General features: G+C 38.2%; 5 protein-coding genes and 2 long non-coding RNA genes across 12 annotated transcripts; 3 read left to right on the top strand and 4 right to left on the bottom strand.

Annotated features, from left to right (window-relative positions):
- Positions 1 to 977: 977 nt before the first annotated feature.
- LOC126867231 (regulator of microtubule dynamics protein 1-like) lies at positions 978 to 7,986 on the bottom strand. The gene is made up of 3 exons (XM_050621471.1): positions 7,838 to 7,986; positions 1,310 to 1,507; positions 978 to 1,250 (listed from the first exon to the last, which is right to left on the bottom strand). Exons 2-3 carry the CDS (start codon positions 1,490 to 1,492, stop codon positions 978 to 980), a joined length of 456 nt encoding a protein of 151 aa, XP_050477428.1. The 5' UTR covers positions 1,493 to 1,507; positions 7,838 to 7,986.
- Positions 6,639 to 20,806, bottom strand: LOC126867909 (regulator of microtubule dynamics protein 1-like). Of its 3 annotated transcripts, none has more exons than XM_050622994.1 (4): positions 20,658 to 20,806; positions 14,357 to 14,554; positions 7,254 to 7,502; positions 6,639 to 7,138 (listed from the first exon to the last, which is right to left on the bottom strand). In XM_050622994.1, the coding sequence occupies exons 2-4, from the start codon at positions 14,537 to 14,539 to the stop codon at positions 6,791 to 6,793; spliced, it is 780 nt and encodes a 259-aa protein (XP_050478951.1). In that variant the 5' UTR covers positions 14,540 to 14,554; positions 20,658 to 20,806; the 3' UTR covers positions 6,639 to 6,790. The 3 variants fall into 3 exon arrangements, with proteins under 3 accessions (XP_050478951.1, XP_050478952.1, XP_050478950.1); XM_050622995.1 differs by lacking the exon at positions 14,357 to 14,554 and adding an exon at positions 7,562 to 7,759 and having other exon boundaries at positions 20,658 to 20,801; XM_050622993.1 differs by lacking the exons at positions 14,357 to 14,554; positions 20,658 to 20,806 and adding exons at positions 7,562 to 7,759; positions 7,982 to 8,130.
- On the top strand, positions 8,692 to 24,026 carry LOC126867920 (retinol dehydrogenase 13-like). 4 transcript variants are annotated; one of them, XM_050623012.1, is made up of 6 exons: positions 8,692 to 8,836; positions 21,699 to 21,708; positions 21,884 to 22,049; positions 22,129 to 22,237; positions 22,414 to 22,734; positions 22,817 to 24,026. In XM_050623012.1, exons 1-6 carry the CDS (start codon positions 8,812 to 8,814, stop codon positions 22,930 to 22,932), a joined length of 747 nt encoding a protein of 248 aa, XP_050478969.1. In that variant the 5' UTR covers positions 8,692 to 8,811; the 3' UTR covers positions 22,933 to 24,026. The 4 variants fall into 4 exon arrangements, with proteins under 4 accessions (XP_050478969.1, XP_050478967.1, XP_050478970.1 ...); XM_050623010.1 differs by lacking the exon at positions 21,699 to 21,708 and adding an exon at positions 8,879 to 8,888; XM_050623013.1 differs by lacking the exon at positions 8,692 to 8,836 and adding an exon at positions 21,512 to 21,656.
- Positions 8,742 to 11,206, top strand: LOC126867922 (retinol dehydrogenase 13-like). The gene is made up of 5 exons (XM_050623015.1): positions 8,742 to 8,888; positions 9,064 to 9,229; positions 9,309 to 9,417; positions 9,594 to 9,914; positions 9,997 to 11,206. The coding sequence occupies exons 1-5, from the start codon at positions 8,812 to 8,814 to the stop codon at positions 10,110 to 10,112; spliced, it is 789 nt and encodes a 262-aa protein (XP_050478972.1). The 5' UTR covers positions 8,742 to 8,811; the 3' UTR covers positions 10,113 to 11,206.
- On the bottom strand, positions 10,089 to 12,823 carry LOC126867955 (uncharacterized). The gene is made up of 2 exons (XR_007690489.1): positions 12,425 to 12,823; positions 10,089 to 10,257 (listed from the first exon to the last, which is right to left on the bottom strand). It is a non-coding gene; the product is annotated as an uncharacterized LOC126867955 (long non-coding RNA).
- LOC126867947 (uncharacterized) lies at positions 17,819 to 18,426 on the top strand. The gene is made up of 2 exons (XR_007690480.1): positions 17,819 to 18,207; positions 18,320 to 18,426. It is a non-coding gene; the product is annotated as an uncharacterized LOC126867947 (long non-coding RNA).
- On the bottom strand, positions 19,497 to 20,950 carry LOC126867911 (regulator of microtubule dynamics protein 1-like). The gene is made up of 4 exons (XM_050622997.1): positions 20,802 to 20,950; positions 20,382 to 20,579; positions 20,074 to 20,322; positions 19,497 to 19,940 (listed from the first exon to the last, which is right to left on the bottom strand). Exons 1-4 carry the CDS (start codon positions 20,889 to 20,891, stop codon positions 19,593 to 19,595), a joined length of 885 nt encoding a protein of 294 aa, XP_050478954.1. The 5' UTR covers positions 20,892 to 20,950; the 3' UTR covers positions 19,497 to 19,592.
- Positions 24,027 to 24,636: the final 610 nt, after the last annotated feature.

The raw sequence follows: 24,636 nt of genomic DNA, 5'->3' as shown, positions 1-24,636 counted from the left end.
CACTGGAAATGGGGTTGTGGGCGTCAAATGAATCTTCTCGAGGATTAGCCATTGATACGGTACACACAGGCGTAGTTTATTACAATGATAGAATTATTACAGTCTTAACAATTGATCACGGCGGTTCGGCACTCGCGACACTAGTGACGATGCTCTCGGGCTAAATAACGAATCCGCGGCCAACGGGATGACAACAGAACGTACTCACAAAGTCTAAGTCTGAGAATAATCACTGATCGCGAAAGCGTTACTCTTTGATCGATGAGATCGCGAGCGAGAATGCCTTTCCCGTCCCGATGATGCCACACAGGAAAACTATAACGGGGTGTGTCTAAGGATACGAGATCATCGGATTCGTCGAGAAAAGCCTTCGTTCAGAAAGTAAGGGAAATTGACGTTGCTGCTAATTGGTCAATCTCCATATCGGTGGTTAGAAAAGGATGCTAGCCGCCCTCGAGGGAAAGTTGTTAGTGGGAGACGCCGCTCGTTGAAAAATATGTCTCCCCTATCTTCCCATAGTTGGGACAAAGACCGTTTGTCTGTTTGAAGGACTTTAGTTAACTAAACCTTAAGATTTATAACGGGCCCTCGGGCTAGCCGAACATGTACTGCGGAGACGCATCGACATCTGGCAATCATCTTACTCGAAGAATAGGGTCTGCACGTGGCGAGCCACGGGACAGAAACCGTTGGAATGTTTACTGTCGCGTGTCGCCACAAATATTTCTTTTAAGGAGAGCTATAGAATTACTCCATACCTTTGTCAGGCAAAGCGTTCATCCCGTGACCGCGGCTACGTTCGGCGACTGACTGTCGCCTCGAGCCCAAGCTCATTATCACAATTCTCGAATAATTACAATCGGGTTGAATAACTACAATTGTTCAATTACAGCTATAGTAGACTCTAGGTTACAATGTTGCGGGATTATCCAAAATTCCAAAGGCTCCGGTGTTCTTTCATCTCCGACATATATATATTAATATATTATCATGAAATATACCTGCATATATTTCTTAATATTATATGACTCTTTTATTTGTGCTTTTACTCCTTCATAAAGAGTCTTAGAATTAAGAAGAATCGATGCCCATTTGTGTGCAGCCCAATTATCCTCTTTTATCTCAAGTGCTTCAAGTATTAAATCATAAGCTTCGAAAATTAATTTCTTTCCATCCACTTCACTCACAATTTTAGACAATTTATACATTGCTCTACACAAACGCCATATAATTTCAATATCACCGCTATCCTATAAAAATATTCAATTTTATTATCTACATTTATAAGTGATATACATAATGTCATTACTTTATAATTTATTAGAAGGTCATGTATTTCCTGGTATTGTTCTTGCTCGTATAATGCATCGGCTTTTGCTATTAGAACTTCTTTTGTAGTTATGATTGCTTCGTTGTCACCTCTCTTTTTTGTAAGACCCCAAATACCCATAGCAGTGAACGACGATATGGTACATAATTTTGTTGTTAACATGTACTGATTGCTGCTCTAATAATGAAAACTAATTGAATAATTTTGTATAATATATTAAAATTTATAGATCTGTGGCGGCACGGGCCACGGAACTTTTCAACGGCTCCGGATGCAAAGCGCGACGCCGCCAAAGCGCAACACCGACGTGCCCAATGTACCATCGATATCTTCACACTCTTTCCGCCGAATTCTCGGAAGAGCATACACGTGCCAGCACTGGCGGCACATCTAATGAATGCACGCTAGTGGGGGATATCGATGGGCTACGAAGGGAAGAATCTGCGCGATCCGAAACAAAAGCAGAGTCAGTCTGTCTTGCGCCATTAAATGTGTAACTCCTCGGTACTATTTGCATAGCAACGCGTCGAATGATCTCTCGGTGTCTATCGTTATTTGTTAGTTGTTACCTGTTGTCTGTTAAGTGTAATTGTTAGTTGTTAATTGTTAACTCTGATTGTTGATTAGTTCTAATTAAACTATTGTTCGTTAAAAACACCAAGAGTAGTTCCTTACGCACCTATCACCATACCACCTCAAACTGGTAACCCCGACGTGATTTAACGTGACATTTAGTGAAAGAGGTGACCGTGATAGTGCTATCGTTTTTAACCACCGATTTTGAGTGCACCGCGACGATGGAAAGTAATACACAGGGAACCATAGCCAGCCAGGTGATCAGCATGTCTCCACTGCTGCCCACGAACACGGCGGCATGGTTTGCCCTTCTGGAGAGACAATTCGAGGCAGCGCGAATTACGGAAGACACCATTAAGTACGTGACGCTGGCAAAATGCCTAAACGATCAACAGCTCCAGGACGTCGAAGACCTAATGACGAACCCTCCAGACATCGGACGCTACGAGAAATTAAAACATGCGCTCATTCGCAAATTATCCGATACGGACGCGACCCGGATAAAGAAGTTGGTGGAAAGCGAGGAGATGGGAGATAGAAAGCCATCCCAGTTTTACCAACACTTAAAAAAACTCTCCAGCCCCTCCACGCCCGATGATTTTACCCTCACGCTGTGGAGGAACCGATTACCCGCCCGCATCAGGCGTGTCCTCGCGGCAGTCGACGATTCGGACCCAGAAAGGTTATTGCGGCAGGCGGACCTGATCGCTGAAGAATTCACGGAGGATTTTCAGCGCACCGCCCGGGTAACGGCAGTAATGGACCCACCAGCGCAAAACGCTGGAGTATACGAACCAATGGCCGCCGCAATCAACGTGTTGAGCGAGCAAATATCACAGTTGCAGGCACAGATGAACGCGTTGAGCATGATTAATCATCGTCGACCACGATCACGATCACGATCACGCTCGCGTTCGCGATACCACCGACGTTCGCGCTCGCGAGATCGGCCACGGCAAGACGGTCTGTGTTTCTATCATGCAAAGTTCGGAGAACGCGCGAGGAGCTGTCGTTTCCCATGCACGTGGAAGTCGGGAAACGAGACCAGCCGTCCGTAGACGCGGCAGACGACGACGGCCTGAGTTCCCGCCGCATCTTCGTTACGGACAAGGGAACGAAGATCTCTTTCCTTGTAGACACCGGCGCCGACATCAGCGTATACCCCCGCAGTAAAATCCATAGGCACGTCAAGAAAAACGCGTACGAACTATTCGCGGCCAACTGGGGGACGCGCATCGCAACGTATGGTACCACTGCGATTGGCCTTAACCTGTCCCTAAGACGAGCCTTCAAGTGGAACTTCGTAATTGCTGACGTTCAAACGCCTATCATAGGCGTAGATTTTTTAAGCCATTATGGGTTGCTCGTGGACCCGCGAAACAAACAACTCCTCGACACGACAACCCAATTATCAACAAGGGGATATGCTGCCACGACGGAAGAAATATCCATCAAAACCGTAATCGGCGAATCGGTCTACCATCGACTTTTGGCGGAGTTTCCGGATCTAACTCGTCCACCGGCCTTCGGACGAGAGAAAATCCGACACAGTGTGGTACACCATATTGAAACCACACCCGGGCCACCCGTCTACAGTAAACCTCGACGTCTCGCACCGGATCGTCTCAAGCAAGTCAAGGCGGATTTCGCAACAATGATCGAGCAAGGAGTAATGCGGCCATCGAAGAGTCCATGGGCATCACCCCTGCATGTCGTCCCAAAGAAGGACGGAAGTCTACGACCATGCGGCGACTATCGTGCGTTGAACGCTCGCACCATACCCGACAGGTACTCCCCACCACATATCGAAGATTTCGCGCAACATCTGTACGGTAAGCGTGTCTACTCAAAAATCGACCTTGTCCGCGCTTACCACCAAATCCCGATCGCGCCAGAAGACGTTAAGAAAACCGCGATCACGACACCTTTCGGACTTTTCGAAGCAACCAACATGATGTTTGGGCTTCGAAACGCCGCGCAAACGTGTCAAAGATTCGTTGACGAAATTACCCGTGGTCTGGACTTCGTGTTCGCTTACATAGACGATTTCTTAATCGCATCCGAAACCGAAGAACAACATCGCGAACACCTTCGGATTTTGTTTGAACGCTTAAACGAGTATGGCGTAGTCATCAACCCAGTAAAGTGCGAATTCGGTGTGAACGAAATCACATTCTTGGGACACACCGTAAACGCCGACGGGATAAAGCCGCTAGCCGAACGCGTTGACGCTATTGTAGAAGTACCGCTCCCCGGGACCGTTAAATCACTACGCAGGTACCTCGGTATGATTAATTTCTACCGACGTTTCATACCGGGGGCCGCAAAAATTTTTCAACCCCTAAACGACCTATTAAAAGGAGGAAAAAAGGGCAACGCGCCCATCAAATGGACAGAGCAATCCGAAGCCAGCTTCCGCGAGTCGAAACGCGCCCTCGCTAACGCCACGATGTTAGCGCATCCGATACCTGGCGCACCTGTTAGCCTCGCGGTAGACGCATCCGACTATGCAATAGGAACGGTCCTCCAGCAACGCGTCAACGACTCTTGGCAGCCGTTAGGTTTCCTTACCAAACCGTTGAACTCCGCGCAGCGAAAGTACAGCGCGTACGACCGCGAATTACTCGCTATGTACACTGCGGTAAAGCGATTTCGACACGCCATTGAAGGGAGAAATTTTATAATTTACACCGATCATAAACCCCTTACATATGCGTTCAACCAAGATCCTGATAAGTGTTCGCCGCGACAATTCCGGCAACTAGATTACATCGGACAATTCACTACCGACATAAGATATATCAAGGGGTTAGACAATAATGTTGCCGACGCTCTGTCACGCATCGAAGCGATAGGAAAATAAAATATATTCAAAGCCAACGATATTTACAATATAATCATCGGAATAGCTCAAGCGACCGACAACTATATCGATCAAATATTTCTCTGCTGTACTTACTATATACTTAATACGACGATTGTGTAATTAATGCATAAGAAATAATAAGGCGATGGTAGATGTATCGTTCAATGTTTCAATATGTCGGAGACGAAAGGACGCCGGGGCCCCTCCTAACCTCCTAACATTGTAATCTAGAGTCTACTATAGCCGTAATGAAACAATCGCAGTTATCCAAGCCGATGGTAACTGTTCGGGATTAGCGACGGTGAACTTTGGCTCGGGGCGACAGCCTGCCGCCCAACGTAGCCACGATCAACGGGACGGGCGCTCCGTCTAACAAAGGTGCGGACCGGTGTTATGACCCTCATTAAAGGGGCAAAAATAAATAAGAATCGCACTTTCCTCCAACTCTGTTGTCATTGTATATTCTTAGAAACATTCTCGGACTTTCCATAATTAAGAAGGTTTCGCATACCTGCTGCACAATACGTCTGTCCTTTAAACCGTGTTTCATACACCAAACAAATCAACAACTGCTTAGGCTTTACCAGCCTGTTAATAAGGGGGCCCCCTTAAGAGTCTTAACCCAGGCAATGGTGGCAAACATGAAGCGAAATGGCGTCTATATAAGCTCGACAACTAGCTCGGAGATCACATTCCCAATTCGACTATCGAACAGAACGTTTGAAAGTTCTTGACGCTTCGAAGTTCTTGACGTTTGAAAATTCTCGACGTTCGAAAGTTCTTCGTGTTTGGAAGCGCTTCGCGATTGAAAGCGTCCTTATACATCTTCACCACACTTGGAGCAGTAAGTATTTTATTTCCTTCAAATCGTTTCTTCCACTGATTTTTCAAACAATTTGTTTGAAATTATTTATTTTATTTCCTTATTTATTATTTATTTATTTTTTATTTATCTATCTTAATTTTATTTTTCCAGATTCTTCTTCGCATTTGGAAGTACTTCGAGTTCGAAAGTTCTTCACGTTTGGAAGCGCTTCGCGATTGAAAGCGTCCTTATACATCTTCACCACACTTGGAGCAGTAAGTATTTTATTTCCTTCAAATCGTTTCTTCCACTGATTTTTCAAACAATTTGTTTGAAATTATTTATTTTATTTCCTTATTTATTATTTATTTATTTTTTATTTATCTATCTTAATTTTATTTTTCCAGATTCTTCTTCGCATTTGGAAGTACTTCGAGTTCGAAAGTTCTTCGTGTTTGGAAGCGCTTCGCGATTGAAAGCGTCCTTATACATCTTCACCACACTTGGAGCAGTAAGTATTTTATTTCCTTCAAATCGTTTCTTCCACTGATTTTTCAAACAATTTGTTTGAAATTATTTATTTTATTTGTTTATTTACCTATCTTAATTTTATTTTTCCAGATCGTGCCTTATAACAAAACGATGGGAGAGTGCCCGCTTGGTTACAATAGCTTGCACATCAGAACACAATCTCCAGACAGTTTACCACCGAATTACGTTATGGTGAGCTTTATTTGCCCATGTGGTGAATTCATCTCGGAATTTGGCCTGCATCGCTACCTTTTATACCATCTGACGGGAAGGACGGGAAGGACGGGACGAAGATCAGGCAGCCCAGCAGCACGTCCATATCTCCAGTTGCTCACCAGGTTGCAAGTAGAAGCAATTCTGGGGCGTCGCAGGAATACGAATGAAGATGAACAAGAAGAAGAAGAAGAAGAAGAAGAAGAAGAAGAAGAAGAAGAATACTCTCCTGATCGCTAAACTAATTAGACTTGGGGACTACTTTATATGGGAACTACTACTTACTTTACTTGGGAACTGTAAATAGATGTTGTGTATAACAGGCTCATCACACATAAGTTGTATTGTACATTATAGTAAATAAATTTTATACTTCTACTTAAAAGATAGATTCTAAATTTTTCTTTATCCCTTCTATCCCTTCAATTCCAATTTATCATATAATAGATTATAACTTCTGTCCAGTTTGTTAAAATTTCTTTAACAACTTCTGCGCTTCCTGTTTAGCATCTCGATCATCTTCGTTCTTTGCAGGATAATCAAGGGCCATTTTTAAATATTTCGTAGCTAGCTCTTTTTGATTTAATTTTAAGTAGGTTTTTCCCAACATTAATAAATTTTGACTATAGAAATTGGGATCAATTTCCTCTGCAGTTTCAAAATATTTTAGAGCTTCCTCGAATGATGAAGATGGCGGTTCTCCAAATATTACAGATGCAATTTTTCTTTGATACCATGTTAAATCAGCAACTTGATAGCACCAAGTACCAAGCATGTACATAAGTGTTGGTTCTTTTGGATTTAGTTCCATTGCTCTCTGCGACATTAAACATATTCGATACAATTGCTTGACATTGTGTCAGGGAATGAAATATTTATAAGTATATATATATATATATATATATATATTAATATATTATCATGAAATATACCAGCATATGTTTCTTAATATTATATGACTCTTTTATTTGTGCTTTTACTCCTTCATAAAGAGTCTTAGAATTAAGAAGAATCGATGCCCATTTGTGTGCAGCCCAATTATCCTCTTTTATCTCAAGTGCTTCAAGTATTAAATCATAAGCTTCGAAAATTAATTTCTTTCCATCCACTTCACTCACAATTTTAGACAATTTATACATTGCTCTACACAAACGCCATATAATTTCAATATCACCGCTATCCTATAAAAATATTCAATTTTATTATCTACATTTATAAGTGATATACATAATGTCATTACTTTATAATTTATTAGAAGGTCATGTATTTCCTGGTATTGTTCTTGCTCGTATAATGCATCGGCTTTTGCTATTAGAACTTCTTTTGTAGTTATGATTGCTTCGTTGTCACCTCTCTTTTTTGTAAGACCCCAAATACCCATAGCAGTGAATGACGATATGGTACATAATTTTGTTGTTAACATGTACTGATTGCTGCTCTAATAATGAAAGCTAATTGAATAATTTTGTATAATATATTAAAATTTATAGATCATTAATATTAACATTACACTTACAATTTGCAAGCGGTCAGGTTATCAAGTTAAAGCTAATATCGACTAAAATTAGAAAATTTCTCTGGTTGCAACGAAGTTTAAAAATCTTATGCAATAATAGAAAAGTAATAAAAAATAAAATCGTGCTTAGATATAATTCCAAACCTTTCGTGAGGATTGAAATCTTCTATGAATAAGCGTTCTTTGTAATACTTTTATATCTCTGATAACGAATAACGCTCTCCGTAACGACATATTAAATTATAGTATTTACAGAAAAAAATAAAAAATTTGTACAATATACAACGTGTTCAGATTTGATTAATTATGACAGATGTAATTCTGACAGCAAAATTAGAAAATTCCACGTCAGATGAGAATCGAATAAAGTACACAAACATTAACAGCATTGACAGATTCGATACTGAAAACTCGATATTTTCAATTCGATTTATCGTAAAGATGTTGTGTGCGCGCGTGCGTGTGTGTCTTCATCTATTTTCTGTTACTGTCTGATACGATCAAATACGATCAATTATATAAAATATAATGTATAGAATTTTGTATTTGCGATAAATACATTACACGTTTCTGAGTATTAAATTTCGCTCTTTATTTTGGATCATCCAATATCCATGACTTGACATGTATTCGAAACAGAATCCGAATTAATTATGATGAATTATGATTAATTATGATTAAAATAATATAAATTAACAATGACAATAAACTAAGAAAAATTATAATATATAGAAATGGACTATTGCATTTTAATCAATATTATCAAAATCTATTGTATATTTGTTTCATGATTGAATTGTTACAAATTCAGTTATGCCATTTACATTGAGATACACGTGCGTGTGTACATTGTATATTACTTGAAGGAAAAAACAAATCGTACAATGTTTTACTAAATTATTGATAATTAATGCTATTGATTATTTCTAAAAAATTGCCGTTAATTATTGGTGCAGTTTTATTTATTTAGAAAAATGTTTGCGGCTGTTTCAAAACCTTTTTATATATATTCAGCCGGTATAACCATCATTGGCGGAGGTTACATACTTAGGTAATGTCTCTATAGTTTGCAAAAAGATTATTCTTTTATACTACGTTTTTATTATAGAATAACATGATTGCTCATTCTTTGTTTATTCGTAAAATATAAATCAATATGTAAGTGATCCTATTTAAACGTGAAATTATATTTTACTTTACTTATTATTCATTTCTTTGTTTTGCAGAGATTATCTTAGTGGAGAATTATATGAGAATGATAAAAAATTAACTGACAAAGTAATTATTGTAACAGGAGCAAATACTGGAATTGGTAAAGAAATAGCTCGTGATTTAGCTAAACGAGAGGCTAAAGTTATAATGGCTTGTAGAGATATGGAAAAATGTGAAAATGTATTTTAAAAAAATGATTTATATCATATTAAGAGTAATATTAAAATGTGAGATATAAAATTAATGATCATTTTTTTAGACACGCCGTGACATAGTAGTAGAAAGTAGGAATAAATATGTTTATTGTAGACCATGTGATCTAGCATCTCAAAAAAGTATTAGGGATTTTGCAGAGCAATTTAAGAAAGGTATATACCATATCCTATGTTAGAGTATGAAATGAAATGAAATAACATAGCTTTGTTATATGTATAAAGTGTTCATCTATTTTTGAATACTAAATTGGGAAGAAATTCTTCCTGAACTTATTATTTCTAAATCAATAGGTCTATAGCATAATTTGTATTATCTGTTTCCATTGTAGAACACAAGAAAAGAAAGCTTCACATTCTTATAAATAATGCAGGAGTAATGAGATGTCCTAAGATGTATACCCAAGAAGGAATTGAATTGCAATTTGGTGTGAATCATATAGGACACTTTTTACTAACAAATTTATTGTTAGACACTTTAAAAGATTCTGCACCATCAAGGATTGTAAATGTTTCAAGTAGTGCACACAAGCGTGGCAAAATTAAATTCGACGATTTGAATAATGAGAAAACCTATGAGCCTGGCGAAGCATATGCACAGAGCAAATTAGCTAATATTCTATTTACAAAGGAATTGGCAAATAAATCGAAAGGTTTTGTCATTTTAACAGAAAATAAAATTTATTTTTGAATAAATAATACAATCGATAAAGCATTATTTTTTATGTCATATAGGAACTGGTGTTACAGTGAATGCCGTCCATCCTGGTATAGTACGAACAGAAATAACGCGATATATGGGAATTTATCAAAACTTTTTAGGTAGATTGGCTGTAGATACTCTTTATTAAAACCAATAGTACATTAAAGTATGACATTCGAAGAATATTGTATAAAATTTTCACGGAGAAATATTAAAAAATACGGCAATGGCAATAATTATTCGGACGTGTCTCGGAAAAAAGTAGAATTGCTCATAACTTGGTGCTGCATCATCTGAAATCAAAAACTCAAAGTTCATTCGTTAGGTAACAGTTTTCCCCAGGTAACGCTGGGAGGGTTTTTCGAAATTTCAATTTTTCACTTTTTTGGAACACTTTGAAGGGAAAATTAGCCGCAAATTTTTCAACAAATTTTCGCAAAATCGGCTAATGACAATAAATCATTCTTTCAAGCAGAAGGAAAACAATTAATGCTTTTGAATTATATAGCTACCTCTTGTCCTCTCCCTGAATCTACCTAGAAGGAGTTTACCACTCAACATCGTTACCCTCCGCCAAATACCAACAATAAGAAGCTGTCCCTTGATGATAAAATATATTCAAAGCCAACGATATTTACAATATAATCATCGGAATAGCTCAAGCGACCGACAACTATATCGATCAAATATTTCTCTGCTGTACTTACTATATACTTAATACGACGACTGTGTAATTAATGCGTAAGAAATAATAAAGCGATGGTAGATGTATCGTTCAATGTTTCAATATATAATTCTGTATAAAGTATATCATTCTTTCGAATATATTTAAGCGGTATATGTACTTCGAATAACTCATAATTATAATATTATCGAACTTCTATGAATGTAAACACAGAACATAAACTACCACCCGAGACGATTATTGCTCTAATAGCCCAGTGGTGATAACCATGTAACCCATATAGAGGTAACACATAAATTATTATTTATTAAAGAGCGTAAATTTAAAAAAAAAAGCAATGTATTCGCTTCCTACTCGACGACTAATAATAAATTAGAATCGCACTTTCCTCCAACTCTGTTGTCATTGTATATTCTCAGAAACATTCTCGGACTTTCCGTAATTAAGAAGGTTTCGCATACCTGCTGCACAATACGTCTGTCCTTTAAACCGTGTTTCATACACCAAACAAATCAACAACTGCTTAGGCTTTACCAGCCTGTTAATAAGGGGGCCCCCTTAAGAGTCTTAACCCAGGCAATGGTGGCAAACATGAAGCGAAATGGCGTCTATATAAGCTCGACAACTAGCTCGGAGATCACATTCCCAATTCGACTATCGAACAGAACGTTTGAAAGTTCTTGACGCTTCGAAGTTCTTGACGTTTGAAAATTCTCGACGTTCGAAAGTTCTTCGTGTTTGGAAGCGCTTCGCGATTGAAAGCGTCCTTATACATCTTCACCACACTTGGAGCAGTAAGTATTTTATTTCCTTCAAATCGTTTCTTCCACTGATTTTTCAAACAATTTGTTTGAAATTATTTATTTTATTTCCTTATTTATTATTTATTTATTTTTTATTTATCTATCTTAATTTTATTTTTCCAGATTCTTCTTCGCATTTGGAAGTACTTCGAGTTCGAAAGTTCTTCACGTTTGGAAGCGCTTCGCGATTGAAAGCGTCCTTATACATCTTCACCACACTTGGAGCAGTAAGTATTTTATTTCCTTCAAATCGTTTCTTCCACTGATTTTTCAAACAATTTGTTTGAAATTATTTATTTTATTTCCTTATTTATTATTTATTTATTTTTTATTTATCTATCTTAATTTTATTTTTCCAGATTCTTCTTCGCATTTGGAAGTACTTCGAGTTCGAAAGTTCTTCACGTTTGGAAGCGCTTCGCGATTGAAAGCGTCCTTATACATCTTCACCACACTTGGAGCAGTAAGTATTTTATTTCCTTCAAATCGTTTCTTCCACTGATTTTTCAAACAATTTGTTTGAAATTATTTATTTTATTTGTTTATTTACCTATCTTAATTTTATTTTTCCAGATCGTGCCTTATAACAAAACGATGGGAGAGTGCCCGCTTGGTTACAATAGCTTGCACATCAGAACACAATCTCCAGACAGTTTACCACCGAATTACGTTATGGTGAGCTTTATTTGCCCATGTGGTGAATTCATCTCGGAATTTGGCCTGCATCGCTACCTTTTATACCATCTGACGGGAAGGACGGGAAGGACGGGACGAAGATCAGGCAGCCCAGCAGCACGTCCATATCTCCAGTTGCTCACCAGGTTGCAAGTAGAAGCAATTCTGGGGCGTCGCAGGAATACGAATGAAGATGAACAAGAAGAAGAAGAAGAAGAAGAAGAAGAAGAAGAATACTCTCCTGATCGCTAAACTAATTAGACTTGGGGACTACTTTATATGGGAACTACTACTTACTTTACTTGGGAACTGTAAATAGATGTTGTGTATAACAGGCTCATCACACATAAGTTGTATTGTACATTATAGTAAATAAATTTTATACTTCTACTTAAAAGATAGATTCTAAATTTTTCTTTATCCCTTCTATCCCTCCAATTCCAATTTATCATATAATAGATTATAACTTCTGTCCAGTTTGTTAAAATTTCTTTAACAACTTCTGCGCTTCCTGTTTAGCATCTCGATCATCTTCGTTCTTTGCAGGATAATCAAGGGCCATTTTTAAATATTTCGTAGCTAGCTCTTTTTGATTTAATTTTAAGTAGGTTTTTCCCAACATTAATAAATTTTGACTATAGAAATTGGGATCAATTTCCTCTGCAGTTTCAAAATATTTTAGAGCTTCCACGAATGATGAAGATGGCGGTTCATATTACAGATGCAATTTTTCTTTGATACCATGTTAAATCAGCAACTTGATAGCACCAAGTACCAAGCATGTACATAAGTGTTGGTTCTTTTGGATTTAGTTCCATTGCTCTCTGCGACATTAAACGTATTCGATACAATTGCTTGACATTGTGTCAGGGAATGAAATATTTATAAGTATATATATATATATATATTTGTCGGATCATCACTGGAAATGGGGTTGTGGGCGTCAAATGAATCTTCTCGAGGATTAGCCATTGATACGGTACACACAGGCGTAGTTTATTACAATGATAGAATTATTACAGTCTTAACAATTGATCACGGCGGTTCGGCACTCGCGACACTAGTGACGATGCTCTCGGGCTAAATAACGAATCCGCGGCCAACGGGATGACAACAGAACGTACTCACAAAGTCTAAGTCTGAGAATAATCACTGATCGCGAAAGCGTTACTCTTTGATCGATGAGATCGCGAGCGAGAATGCCTTTCCCGTCCCGATGATGCCACACAGGAAAACTATAACGGGGTGTGTCTAAGGATACGAGATCATCGGATTCGTCGAGAAAAGCCTTCGTTCAGAAAGTAAGGGAAATTGACGTTGCTGCTAATTGGTCAATCTCCATATCGGTGGTTAGAAAAGGATGCTAGCCGCCCTCGAGGGAAAGTTGTTAGTGGGAGACGCCGCTCGTTGAAAAATATGTCTCCCCTATCTTCCCATAGTTGGGACAAAGACCGTTTGTCTGTTTGAAGGACTTTAGTTAACTAAACCTTAAGATTTATAACGGGCCCTCGGGCTAGCCGAACATGTACTGCGGAGACGCATCGACATCTGGCAATCATCTTACTCGAAGAATAGGGTCTGCACGTGGCGAGCCACGGGACAGAAACCGTTGGAATGTTTACTGTCGCGTGTCGCCACAAATATTTCTTTTAAGGAGAGCTATAGAATTACTCCATACCTTTGTCAGGCAAAGCGTTCATCCCGTGACCGCGGCTACGTTCGGCGACTGACTGTCGCCTCGAGCCCAAGCTCATTATCACAATTCTCGAATAATTACAATCGGGTTGAATAACTACAATTGTTCAATTACAGCTATAGTAGACTCTAGGTTACAATGTTGCGGGATTATCCAAAATTCCAAAGGCTCCGGTGTTCTTTCATCTCCGACATATATATATTAATATATTATCATGAAATATACCTGCATATATTTCTTAATATTATATGACTCTTTTATTTGTGCTTTTACTCCTTCATAAAGAGTCTTAGAATTAAGAAGAATCGATGCCCATTTGTGTGCAGCCCAATTATCCTCTTTTATCTCAAGTGCTTCAAGTATTAAATCATAAGCTTCGAAAATTAATTTCTTTCCATCCACTTCACTCACAATTTTAGACAATTTATACATTGCTCTACACAAACGCCATATAATTTCAATATCACCGCTATCCTATAAAAATATTCAATTTTATTATCTACATTTATAAGTGATATACATAATGTCATTACTTTATAATTTATTAGAAGGTCATGTATTTCCTGGTATTGTTCTTGCTCGTATAATGCATCGGCTTTTGCTATTAGAACTTCTTTTGTAGTTATGATTGCTTCGTTGTCACCTCTCTTTTTTGTAAGACCCCAAATACCCATAGCAGTGAACGACGATATGGTACATAATTTTGTTGTTAACATGTACTGATTGCTGCTCTAATAATGAAAACTAATTGAATAATTTTGTATAATATATTAAAATTTATAGATCTGTGGCGGCACGGGCCACGGAACTTTTCAACGGCTCCGGATGCAAAGCGCGACGCCGCCAAAGCGCAACACCGACGTGCCCAATGTACCATCGATATCTTCACACTCTTTCCGCCGAATTCTCGGAAGAGCATACACGTGCCAGCACTGGCGGCACATCTAATGAATGCACGCTAGTGGGGGATATCGATGGGCTACGAAGGGAAGAATCTGCGCGATCCGAAACAAAAGCAGAGTCAGTCTGTCTTGCGCCATTAAATGTGTAACTCCTCGGTACTATTTGCATAGCAACGCGTCGAATGATCTCTCGGTGTCTATCGTTATTTGTTAGTTGTTACCTGTTGTCTGTTAAGTGTAATTGTTAGTTGTTAATTGTTAACTCTGATTGTTGATTAGTTCTAATTAAACTATTGTTCGTTAAAAACACCAAGAGTAGTTCCTTACGCACCTATCACCATACCACCTCAAACTGGTAACCCCGACGTGATTTAACGTGACATTTAGTGAAAGAGGTGACCGTGATAGTGCTATCGTTTTTAACCACCGATTTTGAGTGCACCGCGACGATGGAAAGTAATACACAGGGAACCATAGCCAGCCAGGTGATCAGCATGTCTCCACTGCTGCCCACGAACACGGCGGCATGGTTTGCCCTTCTGGAGAGACAATTCGAGGCAGCGCGAATTACGGAAGACACCATTAAGTACGTGACGCTGGCAAAATGCCTAAACGATCAACAGCTCCAGGACGTCGAAGACCTAATGACGAACCCTCCAGACATCGGACGCTACGAGAAATTAAAACATGCGCTCATTCGCAAATTATCCGATACGGACGCGACCCGGATAAAGAAGTTGGTGGAAAGCGAGGAGATGGGAGATAGAAAGCCATCCCAGTTTTACCAACACTTAAAAAAACTCTCCAGCCCCTCCACGCCCGATGATTTTACCCTCACGCTGTGGAGGAACCGATTACCCGCCCGCATCAGGCGTGTCCTCGCGGCAGTCGACGATTCGGACCCAGAAAGGTTATTGCGGCAGGCGGACCTGATCGCTGAAGAATTCACGGAGGATTTTCAGCGCACCGCCCGGGTAACGGCAGTAATGGACCCACCAGCGCAAAACGCTGGAGTATACGAACCAATGGCCGCCGCAATCAACGTGTTGAGCGAGCAAATATCACAGTTGCAGGCACAGATGAACGCGTTGAGCATGATTAATCATCGTCGACCACGATCACGATCACGATCACGCTCGCGTTCGCGATACCACCGACGTTCGCGCTCGCGAGATCGGCCACGGCAAGACGGTCTGTGTTTCTATCATGCAAAGTTCGGAGAACGCGCGAGGAGCTGTCGTTTCCCATGCACGTGGAAGTCGGGAAACGAGACCAGCCGTCCGTAGACGCGGCAGACGACGACGGCCTGAGTTCCCGCCGCATCTTCGTTACGGACAAGGGAACGAAGATCTCTTTCCTTGTAGACACCGGCGCCGACATCAGCGTATACCCCCGCAGTAAAATCCATAGGCACGTCAAGAAAAACGCGTACGAACTATTCGCGGCCAACTGGGGGACGCGCATCGCAACGTATGGTACCACTGCGATTGGCCTTAACCTGTCCCTAAGACGAGCCTTCAAGTGGAACTTCGTAATTGCTGACGTTCAAACGCCTATCATAGGCGTAGATTTTTTAAGCCATTATGGGTTGCTCGTGGACCCGCGAAACAAACAACTCCTCGACACGACAACCCAATTATCAACAAGGGGATATGCTGCCACGACGGAAGAAATATCCATCAAAACCGTAATCGGCGAATCGGTCTACCATCGACTTTTGGCGGAGTTTCCGGATCTAACTCGTCCACCGGCCTTCGGACGAGAGAAAATCCGACACAGTGTGGTACACCATATTGAAACCACACCCGGGCCACCCGTCTACAGTAAACCTCGACGTCTCGCACCGGATCGTCTCAAGCAAGTCAAGGCGGATTTCGCAACAATGATCGAGCAAGGAGTAATGCGGCCATCGAAGAGTCCATGGGCATCACCCCTGCATGTCGTCCCAAAGAAGGACGGAAGTCTACGACCATGCGGCGACTATCGTGCGTTGAACGCTCGCACCATACCCGACAGGTACTCCCCACCACATATCGAAGATTTCGCGCAACATCTGTACGGTAAGCGTGTCTACTCAAAAATCGACCTTGTCCGCGCTTACCACCAAATCCCGATCGCGCCAGAAGACGTTAAGAAAACCGCGATCACGACACCTTTCGGACTTTTCGAAGCAACCAACATGATGTTTGGGCTTCGAAACGCCGCGCAAACGTGTCAAAGATTCGTTGACGAAATTACCCGTGGTCTGGACTTCGTGTTCGCTTACATAGACGATTTCTTAATCGCATCCGAAACCGAAGAACAACATCGCGAACACCTTCGGATTTTGTTTGAACGCTTAAACGAGTATGGCGTAGTCATCAACCCAGTAAAGTGCGAATTCGGTGTGAACGAAATCACATTCTTGGGACACACCGTAAACGCCGACGGGATAAAGCCGCTAGCCGAACGCGTTGACGCTATTGTAGAAGTACCGCTCCCCGGGACCGTTAAATCACTACGCAGGTACCTCGGTATGATTAATTTCTACCGACGTTTCATACCGGGGGCCGCAAAAATTTTTCAACCCCTAAACGACCTATTAAAAGGAGGAAAAAAGGGCAACGCGCCCATCAAATGGACAGAGCAATCCGAAGCCAGCTTCCGCGAGTCGAAACGCGCCCTCGCTAACGCCACGATGTTAGCGCATCCGATACCTGGCGCACCTGTTAGCCTCGCGGTAGACGCATCCGACTATGCAATAGGAACGGTCCTCCAGCAACGCGTCAACGACTCTTGGCAGCCGTTAGGTTTCCTTACCAAACCGTTGAACTCCGCGCAGCGAAAGTACAGCGCGTACGACCGCGAATTACTCGCTATGTACACTGCGGTAAAGCGATTTCGACACGCCATTGAAGGGAGAAATTTTATAATTTACACCGATCATAAACCCCTTACATATGCGTTCAACCAAGATCCTGATAAGTGTTCGCCGCGACAATTCCGGCAACTAGATTACATCGGACAATTCACTACCGACATAAGATATATCAAGGGGTTAGACAATAATGTTGCCGACGCTCTGTCACGCATCGAAGCGATAGGAAAATAAAATATATTCAAAGCCAACGATATTTACAATATAATCATCGGAATAGCTCAAGCGACCGACAACTATATCGATCAAATATTTCTCTGCTGTACTTACTATATACTTAATACGACGATTGTGTAATTAATGCATAAGAAATAATAAGGCGATGGTAGATGTATCGTTCAATGTTTCAATATGTCGGAGACGAAAGGACGCCGGGGCCCCTCCTAACCTCCTAACATTGTAATCTAGAGTCTACTATAGCCGTAATGAAACAATCGCAGTTATCCAAGCCGATGGTAACTGTTCGGGATTAGCGACGGTGAACTTTGGCTCGGGGCGACAGCCTGCCGCCCAACGTAGCCACGATCAACGGGACGGGCGCTCCGTCTAACAAAGGTGCGGACCGGTGTTATGACCCTCATTAAAGGGGCAAAAATAAATAAGAATCGCACTTTCCTCCAACTCTGTTGTCATTGTATATTCTTAGAAACATTCTCGGACTTTCCATAATTAAGAAGGTTTCGCATACCTGCTGCACAATACGTCTGTCCTTTAAACCGTGTTTCATACACCAAACAAATCAACAACTGCTTAGGCTTTACCAGCCTGTTAATAAGGGGGCCCCCTTAAGAGTCTTAACCCAGGCAATGGTGGCAAACATGAAGCGAAATGGCGTCTATATAAGCTCGACAACTAGCTCGGAGATCACATTCCCAATTCGACTATCGAACAGAACGTTTGAAAGTTCTTGACGCTTCGAAGTTCTTGACGTTTGAAAATTCTCGACGTTCGAAAGTTCTTCGTGTTTGGAAGCGCTTCGCGATTGAAAGCGTCCTTATACATCTTCACCACACTTGGAGCAGTAAGTATTTTATTTCCTTCAAATCGTTTCTTCCACTGATTTTTCAAACAATTTGTTTGAAATTATTTATTTTATTTCCTTATTTATTATTTATTTATTTTTTATTTATCTATCTTAATTTTATTTTTCCAGATTCTTCTTCGCATTTGGAAGTACTTCGAGTTCGAAAGTTCTTCACGTTTGGAAGCGCTTCGCGATTGAAAGCGTCCTTATACATCTTCACCACACTTGGAGCAGTAAGTATTTTATTTCCTTCAAATCGTTTCTTCCACTGATTTTTCAAACAATTTGTTTGAAATTATTTATTTTATTTGTTTATTTACCTATCTTAATTTTATTTTTCCAGATCGTGCCTTATAACAAAACGATGGGAGAGTGCCCGCTTGGTTACAATAGCTTGCACATCAGAACACAATCTCCAGACAGTTTACCACCGAATTACGTTATGGTGAGCTTTATTTGCCCATGTGGTGAATTCATCTCGGAATTTGGCCTGCATTGCTACCTTTTATACCATCTGACGGGAAGGACGGGAAGGACGGGACGAAGATCAGGCAGCCCAGCAGCACGTCCATATCTCCAGTTGCTCACCAGGTTGCAAGTAGAAGCAATTCTGGGGCGTCGCAGGAATACGAATGAAGATGAACAAGAAGAAGAAGAAGAAGAAGAAGAAGAAGAAGAATACTCTCCTGATCGCTAAACTAATTAGACTTGGGGACTACTTTATATGGGAACTACTACTTACTTTACTTGGGAACTGTAAATAGATGTTGTGTATAACAGGCTCATCACACATAAGTTGTATTGTACATTATAGTAAATAAATTTTATACTTCTACTTAAAAGATAGATTCTAAATTTTTCTTTATCCCTTCTATCCCTTCAATTCCAATTTATCATATAATAAATTATAACTTCTGTCCAGTTTGTTAAAATTTCTTTAACAACTTCTGCGCTTCCTGTTTAGCATCTCGATCATCTTCGTTCTTTGCAGGATAATCAAGGGCCATTTTTAAATATTTCGTAGCTAGCTCTTTTTGATTTAATTTTAAGTAGGTTTTTCCCAACATTAATAAATTTTGACTATAGAAATTGGGATCAATTTCCTCTGCAGTTTCAAAATATTTTAGAGCTTCCTCGAATGATGAAGATGGCGGTTCTCCAAATATTACAGATGCAATTTTTCTTTGATACCATGTTAAATCAGCAACTTGATAGCACCAAGTACCAAGCATGTACATAAGTGTTGGTTCTTTTGGATTTAGTTCCATTGCTCTCTGCGACATTAAACATATTCGATACAATTGCTTGACATTGTGTCAGGGAATGAAATATTTATAAGTATATATATATATATATATATATATATATATATATATATATATATTAATATATTATCATGAAATATACCAGCATATGTTTCTTAATATTATATGACTCTTTTATTTGTGCTTTTACTCCTTCATAAAGAGTCTTAGAATTAAGAAGAATCGATGCCCATTTGTGTGCAGCCCAATTATCCTCTTTTATCTCAAGTGCTTCAAGTATTAAATCATAAGCTTCGAAAATTAATTTCTTTCCATCCACTTCACTCACAATTTTAGACAATTTATACATTGCTCTACACAAACGCCATATAATTTCAATATCACCGCTATCCTATAAAAATATTCAATTTTATTATCTACATTTATAAGTGATATACATAATGTCATTACTTTATAATTTATTAGAAGGTCATGTATTTCCTGGTATTGTTCTTGCTCGTATAATGCATCGGCTTTTGCTATTAGAACTTCTTTTGTAGTTATGATTGCTTCGTTGTCACCTCTCTTTTTTGTAAGACCCCAAATACCCATAGCAGTGAATGACGATATGGTACATAATTTTGTTGTTAACATGTACTGATTGCTGCTCTAATAATGAAAGCTAATTGAATAATTTTGTATAATATATTAAAATTTATAGATCATTAATATTAACATTACACTTACAATTTGCAAGCGGTCAGGTTATCAAGTTAAAGCTAATATCGACTAAAATTAGAAAATTTCTCTGGTTGCAACGAAGTTTAAAAATCTTATGCAATAATAGAAAAGTAATAAAAAATAAAATCGTGCTTAGATATAATTCCAAACCTTTCGTGAGGATTGAAATCTTCTATGAATAAGCGTTCTTTGTAATACTTTTATATCTCTGATAACGAATAACGCTCTCCGTAACGACATATTAAATTATAGTATTTACAGAAAAAAATAAAAAATTTGTACAATATACAACGTGTTCAGATTTGATTAATTATGACAGATGTAATTCTGACAGCAAAATTAGAAAATTCCACGTCAGATGAGAATCGAATAAAGTACACAAACATTAACAGCATTGACAGATTCGATACTGAAAACTCGATATTTTCAATTCGATTTATCGTAAAGATGTTGTGTGCGCGCGTGCGTGTGTGTCTTCATCTATTTTCTGTTACTGTCTGATACGATCAAATACGATCAATTATATAAAATATAATGTATAGAATTTTGTATTTGCGATAAATACATTACACGTTTCTGAGTATTAAATTTCGCTCTTTATTTTGGATCATCCAATATCCATGACTTGACATGTATTCGAAACAGAATCCGAATTAATTATGATGAATTATGATTAATTATGATTAAAATAATATAAATTAACAATGACAATAAACTAAGAAAAATTATAATATATAGAAATGGACTATTGCATTTTAATCAATATTATCAAAATCTATTGTATATTTGTTTCATGATTGAATTGTTACAAATTCAGTTATGCCATTTACATTGAGATACACGTGCGTGTGTACATTGTATATTACTTGAAGGAAAAAACAAATCGTACAATGTTTTACTAAATTATTGATAATTAATGCTATTGATTATTTCTAAAAAATTGCCGTTAATTATTGGTGCAGTTTTATTTATTTAGAAAAATGTTTGCGGCTGTTTCAAAACCTTTTTATATATATTCAGCCGGTATAACCATCATTGGCGGAGGTTACATACTTAGGTAATGTCTCTATAGTTTGCAAAAAGATTATTCTTTTATACTACGTTTTTATTATAGAATAACATGATTGCTCATTCTTTGTTTATTCGTAAAATATAAATCAATATGTAAGTGATCCTATTTAAACGTGAAATTATATTTTACTTTACTTATTATTCATTTCTTTGTTTTGCAGAGATTATCTTAGTGGAGAATTATATGAGAATGATAAAAAATTAACTGACAAAGTAATTATTGTAACAGGAGCAAATACTGGAATTGGTAAAGAAATAGCTCGTGATTTAGCTAAACGAGAGGCTAAAGTTATAATGGCTTGTAGAGATATGGAAAAATGTGAAAATGTATTTTAAAAAAATGATTTATATCATATTAAGAGTAATATTAAAATGTGAGATATAAAATTAATGATCATTTTTTTAGACACGCCGTGACATAGTAGTAGAAAGTAGGAATAAATATGTTTATTGTAGACCATGTGATCTAGCATCTCAAAAAAGTATTAGGGATTTTGCAGAGCAATTTAAGAAAGGTATATACCATATCCTATGTTAGAGTATGAAATGAAATGAAATAACATAGCTTTGTTATATGTATAAAGTGTTCATCTATTTTTGAATACTAAATTGGGAAGAAATTCTTCCTGAACTTATTATTTCTAAATCAATAGGTCTATAGCATAATTTGTATTATCTGTTTCCATTGTAGAACACAAGAAAAGAAAGCTTCACATTCTTATAAATAATGCAGGAGTAATGAGATGTCCTAAGATGTATACCCAAGAAGGAATTGAATTGCAATTTGGTGTGAATCATATAGGACACTTTTTACTAACAAATTTATTGTTAGACACTTTAAAAGATTCTGCACCATCAAGGATTGTAAATGTTTCAAGTAGTGCACACAAGCGTGGCAAAATTAAATTCGACGATTTGAATAATGAGAAAACCTATGAGCCTGGCGAAGCATATGCACAGAGCAAATTAGCTAATATTCTATTTACAAAGGAATTGGCAAATAAATTGAAAGGTTTTGTCATTTTAACAGAAAATAAAATTTATTTTTGAATAAATAATACAATCGATAAAGCATTATTTTTTATGTCATATAGGAACTGGTGTTACAGTGAATGCCGTCCATCCTGGTATAGTACGAACAGAAATAACGCGATATATGGGAATTTATCAAAACTTTTTAGGTAGATTGGCTGTAGATACTCTTTATTAAAACCAATAGTACATTAAAGTATGACATTCGAAGAATATTGTATAAAATTTTCACGGAGAAATATTAAAAAATACGGCAATGGCAATAATTATTCGGACGTGTCTCGGAAAAAAGTAGAATTGCTCATAACTTGGTGCTGCATCATCTGAAATCAAAAACTCAAAGTTCATTCGTTAGGTAACAGTTTTCCCCAGGTAACGCTGGGAGGGTTTTTCGAAATTTCAATTTTTCACTTTTTTGGAACACTTTGAAGGGAAAATTAGCCGCAAATTTTTCAACAAATTTTCACAAAATCGGCTAATGACAATAAATCATTCTTTCAAGCAGAAGGAAAACAATTAATGCTTTTGAATTATATAGCTACCTCTTGTCCTCTCCCTGAATCTACCTAGAAGGAGTTTACCACTCAACATCGTTACCCTCCGCCAAATACCAACAATAAGAAGCTGTCCCTTGATGATAAAATATATTCAAAGCCAACGATATTTACAATATAATCATCGGAATAGCTCAAGCGACCGACAACTATATCGATCAAATATTTCTCTGCTGTACTTACTATATACTTAATACGACGACTGTGTAATTAATGCGTAAGAAATAATAAAGCGATGGTAGATGTATCGTTCAATGTTTCAATATATAATTCTGTATAAAGTATATCATTCTTTCGAATATATTTAAGCGGTATATGTACTTCGAATAACTCATAATTATAATATTATCGAACTTCTATGAATGTAAACACAGAACATAAACTACCACCCGAGACGATTATTGCTCTAATAGCCCAGTGGTGATAACCATGTAACCCATATAGAGGTAACACATAAATTATTATTTATTAAAGAGCGTAAATTTAAAAAAAAAAGCAATGTATTCGCTTCCTACTCGACGACTAATAATAAATTAGAATCGCACTTTCCTCCAACTCTGTTGTCATTGTATATTCTCAGAAACATTCTCGGACTTTCCGTAATTAAGAAGGTTTCGCATACCTGCTGCACAATACGTCTGTCCTTTAAACCGTGTTTCATACACCAAACAAATCAACAACTGCTTAGGCTTTACCAGCCTGTTAATAAGGGGGCCCCCTTAAGAGTCTTAACCCAGGCAATGGTGGCAAACATGAAGCGAAATGGCGTCTATATAAGCTCGACAACTAGCTCGGAGATCACATTCCCAATTCGACTATCGAACAGAACGTTTGAAAGTTCTTGACGCTTCGAAGTTCTTGACGTTTGAAAATTCTCGACGTTCGAAAGTTCTTCGTGTTTGGAAGCGCTTCGCGATTGAAAGCGTCCTTATACATCTTCACCACACTTGGAGCAGTAAGTATTTTATTTCCTTCAAATCGTTTCTTCCACTGATTTTTCAAACAATTTGTTTGAAATTATTTATTTTATTTCCTTATTTATTATTTATTTATTTTTTATTTATCTATCTTAATTTTATTTTTCCAGATTCTTCTTCGCATTTGGAAGTACTTCGAGTTCGAAAGTTCTTCACGTTTGGAAGCGCTTCGCGATTGAAAGCGTCCTTATACATCTTCACCACACTTGGAGCAGTAAGTATTTTATTTCCTTCAAATCGTTTCTTCCACTGATTTTTCAAACAATTTGTTTGAAATTATTTATTTTATTTCCTTATTTATTATTTATTTATTTTTTATTTATCTATCTTAATTTTATTTTTCCAGATTCT

This window comes from Bombus huntii, chromosome 7 (assembly GCF_024542735.1).
Source record: "Bombus huntii isolate Logan2020A chromosome 7, iyBomHunt1.1, whole genome shotgun sequence".
Taxonomy (NCBI): Eukaryota; Metazoa; Arthropoda; class Insecta; order Hymenoptera; family Apidae; genus Bombus; species Bombus huntii.
This window is presented reverse-complemented; position numbering and strand designations above follow the sequence as displayed.